We start from the raw sequence: 5,000 nt of genomic DNA on the forward strand, positions 1-5,000 counted from the left end.
AAGAACGTCATAATGAAATCACTTGGACAAAGGGATTTTTGAGCACAAGAAACTATGCTTCATCTCCTGTCATTAAAACTGGTGAGCTCATCATTTAATGTGATACCAATTAGTTTAAATGGTTCTCGCAAAATTAAAACAAATTCAGTTGATGGAGATCTTGCAACAAATGATCCGTTACTTGATGTTTATGCAACCCGTGCTAAGTATTCTGAAGCCATCCCTGATATAATGACTTTGAATTTTATCACCTTTGCCACAAAGTATAAAGTTGTGAACAGTAAATTAACAGCTCAGTCAGATAATACTGTTCCTAGGATTTTTCCAGTGTATTCTTCAAATGAAAAAGGTCCAAATTTTGACCTTTACTGTAAATACCAGCTTCTTCGATATAAACCCTGGCACACAACGCAAGACAATGTTTGGGGTGACCAACCAACCACTAACAAAATATATATCAGTAAATGGAAACACTTCCTACAAACATCATTCGCTAAAGAACATGACTGGTATGAAAAGTTACACACTATCCAAAATTACTCTGAAAATGAGACGGATGTTCAACATAGACAACAAGAATTCCCTCAACGTGAACAGTGGGTGCTCTTAGCAGATCTTCTTCCTGGATCCTTTGTTAACAATGATGGATCGCAGCAAACTGCTTACTCTGATTATGACTGGCAAAATGATAAACTTAAATATCTAGACAGTCAAATAAGGGAAATGTCTTCATGGATTAAAACCAAAAAGAATAGATTAACTGCAAATGTTGTGATGCCAGAAGTCAGTACTTTTAGTGATATGCAAAAACGTGCATATGATATCATCAAGGCACATTCAGAGCAACCTTGTCCTATAGATCCACTGTTCCTGATAATTATCGGTGTTGGTGGTACAGGAAAAAGCTACCTCATTAGTGCCATTCGAAACCTCCTTCAACATTCATGCGCAGTTACTGCAACGACTGGCAAGGCTTCACATGGCATACATGGCTGCACAATCCATTCACTGTTAAAACTTCCTATTGGTCCAAAAGGAAACAAAGACCTCAGTGGGCAAAGCCTTGTTAGACTTCAAAATGTCCCTAAAGACATATATTCTCATTGATGAATACTCTATGCTAGGCCAAAAAATGCTTGCCTGGATTGACAAACGGTGCAGGCAAGCTACAGGTTTAACTGATGAACTTTTGGGTGGCAAGTCAATTATATTAGTTGGTGCGGATCCTGGTCAATTACCTTTGTATCACTCGAAACCGAAACCATCGAATTAGTTACAAGAACAGGGTTATTTAGCTTATTTCATGTTCAACACTTTTGTTAAACTCAGGATACACCAGAGGCTACAAGGCTTTACCCCGGAACAGGCTCAATTTAGAGATTTACTTGAACGCTTACGCACAGAAGATTGTAATCAAAATGACTGGAAACTTCTCTTAAAGTGCCCCTGTGATTAAAAAAACCACTTCCGTTTTTCCTTCAGATTTTAAAAGTGTGTTTGCCTAACACCTGACTGGCAAAATTTTGAGCTTTGACTTTTATCCAAAGGCCGTTTACTTTGAGTGTAAGTTTTGGATTTCACGGTGCACCATTACTCACGTTCAAAACTGACCGATTGGACCTCAGACGGTTGGATCCAGGGAAAAGTGACGTCAGAGGCTCACTAGCTTAAAATTTCGGCGTGTGAACGCAGCTTATTATATATGCAAAGCGTGAGTTTAAAAGTCTGAAAGCCCAAAACCCCCGTGCTGCATATTAGTGAGCCTTTGACGTCATTTTCTCCTCGATCCAGCTCTCTCAAGAACATAATGTTAGCAATGGCGGACCATTAAATGTGAAAATTACAGTTAAAATAAAGAGGTGTCTTTTTGAAATCAAGGCTTAAAACGTGGGTCACTTAGTGTTTTGTTAACATAGTTTTGAAATCCAAAGAAAAATACGAATTGATTTTTTGGTCACAGGGGCACTTTAAATACTAAAATTCGTTTAACAATGCTATGTTTAAGTGGTTTGGAACTATATTCTCGTTGGGTGCCCCTGGTGTACTATATTTCGGTTGACCAAACCAGCCTTCTTCAGGTACAATGAGAGTTTACATTGAGCTACTTCTATGTACATATATATATATATATATATATATATATATATATATATATATATATATATATATATATATATATATAGTAAATGGATGCTGACGTAATACTGGGAAAAATGTGATAAAACATGGCAGTTACAACGAATTTGAATTCAAATACTAAGAGCCACGGAAAAATAACGGAAATCACCCAAAATAATAAACTGAAATCTAAAAAGATTCTTCACGGATATTAAGACCGTTGGGATCAATTGTCCTGCCTTTTAAAATTAAAAAAGCTTCCCTGGCCTTACGGATCGAGTCTCTGTTCGAAAATGTTTTTTCGATAGGAATTAATTGCATGTCCTTGGAGATGTTGTGGAGAGAGGAGAGGAAATGTTCTGCCAATGTGGTAGGTTTGGATTTGGTGTTAGCGTTATGTAAAGTGCGGCGGTGTTCATTAAAACGGTCTTTTAAACGTCGTTTAGTTTCTCCTATGTACTGTAGATGGTTAATTTGACCTCGTACCCAAGCTCCGTGTCCTGTTCGGTTATCAGCAGCTTTTAAATTCATCAGCTATCGTGGCATCGGAAGCAGAAAATGCTCATATCCAGCCAAGTGTGTGGGGATTTTTGACGACGAAACATTCACCGAGGTTCGCAAATGATGGGGCTTTAGCTTTGCGTGAAAAAATCGCGGCTGGGATGGATTTTCGAGTCGCAAACCGCCTCTGAGCTGACTACGGTCGAAATCTTAGTGTGCAGCCTTGACTTCGTCTTAGAACAGTGAAAACACGGAATTCCCGAAACGGACAATAAGCTCCAAAACGCACAAGAATACACCAGAGGTGAGTCAGTTTTATTCATTTTATTGAATGAACGTTAAATTGAGCGGTTTTTAGGCTTCATAATAGACGGTATGTTATTTCCCATACAAAGTCTTATAACGCGTTAGAATTCTCAACGGCCGCCTGTAACGCAACACCGCTTGCACTCAAAGATCATCTTCCCACTAGTAATTAATTATTACACGCTCTCTATTGACGCGAACTTGGGCTGCCTATGGTAACACAACACCTCCATATGCTGCAAGGCGGGAGACTCGTTTTGAGCTTGGGCTGCCTGTGTTCTGAACGGAAAGATTTGCGGCGCCCATAGTGTTGGAAAACGTATGTCAAGGAACCCTTTGGTAGCAAATTTTCCAATGGAATTTGCCTTGGTTCCTCTCGAGAACTTGAAAAATGGCGGGAGTTTCGACCGACCATCGATACTGCAAGACAATAGAGTGGCCATCGCATCTTCGTTTGGAGTGATTTCTGTCGTGCGAAAAATTAGTAACTTGTATGCTTGGATTGTCAATGCCCTCAATTCACTTCAAATCGATGCAGAGCGCGATGAAATTTAAGTAGCATCTAGCGCGATCTACGCAGCAAGCTCCTGATCTTGATCGTGCGTGGGCAGGAGAGGTTGGGTCGGTACATTTCCCTGAGCCCCAGTCCATGGACTACCACGATGGACTACCGAAATGGACTACCCTAAATTACCTGGGTCTTTTGATCGATCTCCGCCATCTTTTCTTGGTAGGTACGTTATGTATGGCAACACATTATGTACCGATAGTCGCCCATCACTCTCTATCAATTCTCCCCAACGTTGACCCACAGTCCTTAGTACTGAGCGACCGTCCCTAGCAATGATCAACCGTCTCTAGCAACGATCTTTTGTCCCTACTAGTGATCGACTGTCCCTATCAATGATCGAGTGTCCCTAGTAGTGACTAACTGTCCCTAGCACTGATCGACTGTCCCTAGTAGTAACTGAAGAGAGCGTAGTTTAACGTGAAGTGCTAGATTTCTATCCCATATGAACCATGTGAGCGTTAGCCCTACAGATGGAACATGGCCCACACAAGGACAGAGAAAAACTCTGACCAGGGTGGGAATTGAACCCACGACCTTCGGGTTACATCTCCGCCGCTCTACCGACTGAGCTACAAGGTCAGACGGGAGCAGGCCGTGGGAACTGAAGATGTTAAAGTCACGGCAATTAACATGTACAAGTACAAACGTTGGCCGTGTAGCACTTGTATTTTATACAGAATTAACTGAAGAGAGCGTAGTTTAACGTGAAGTGCTAGATTTCTATCCCATATGAACCATGTGGGCGTTAGCCCTACAGATGGAACTGGGCCCACACAAGGACAGAGAAAAACTCTGACCAGGGTGGGAATTGACTGTGATTGACTGTCCCAAGCACTGATCGACTGTCCCTAACAATGATCGACTGTCCCTACCAATGATCTATTGTCAGGCAGCCCAAGATACGATGGATTGAAGTCGTCCAGAGTAACCGTTGTGTAGTTAGTGTTTTCCCCCCTTAAAGCAGATCCATAGGCAGGATTTTCTTGGGGAGATGAGTATGAATACAGGGAGCAGCGGGATGCAGCCATAGAAAAACAATTTTATACCCAGTCCGCAGTCTGTGTTTTTATAACCAGAGTCCATGTTTTATACCCAGTCTGTAATATTTAGTCCGCGTTTTAAACACAAACGGTAGTGATGTAAAACTGTTGCAGCACAACCTTAAGGTTACAATTTCCACGAGGCTTACAATTCCAACAGCTGAAATTAAATCATGCCCGGGAAATAATCCGGTTCTTTCAGATTTTCTTACATGCACGGCTCGCCGTTGGCTCTCTAGGGATAGAAAAATGGTTTCTATTTTTTTCAACTCGTCCCTGATTCCTGCTATGGTAGACGGCCATTCCCGACCTATTCTTAAGTTTTATAATTCACAATTAAACGTATTTCCCTTTAATCCAGAAAAATCAGTGGAAGAGACGCCTGAGATTCTTTCTGACACATAAAGAGCATTCTGAATTATCGGGAGACGGTGAAACCGTTGATTGTCTTGGGTTTTCCCGGC

The 5,000-nt window shown here is 41.2% G+C and overlaps 1 protein-coding gene across 1 annotated transcript; it reads left to right on the forward strand.

The window, feature by feature from the left end:
• Positions 1 to 54: 54 nt before the first annotated feature.
• LOC138023476 (uncharacterized) lies at positions 55 to 1,107 on the forward strand. The gene has a single exon (XM_068870477.1). The coding sequence runs from the start codon at positions 55 to 57 to the stop codon at positions 1,105 to 1,107; it is 1,053 nt and encodes a 350-aa protein (XP_068726578.1).
• The last annotated feature ends 3,893 nt before the right edge of the window (positions 1,108 to 5,000 follow it).

The sequence above is a fragment of the Montipora capricornis genome, chromosome 11 (genome assembly GCF_036669925.1).
Source record: "Montipora capricornis isolate CH-2021 chromosome 11, ASM3666992v2, whole genome shotgun sequence".
NCBI classification, from domain to species: Eukaryota; Metazoa; Cnidaria; class Anthozoa; order Scleractinia; family Acroporidae; genus Montipora; species Montipora capricornis.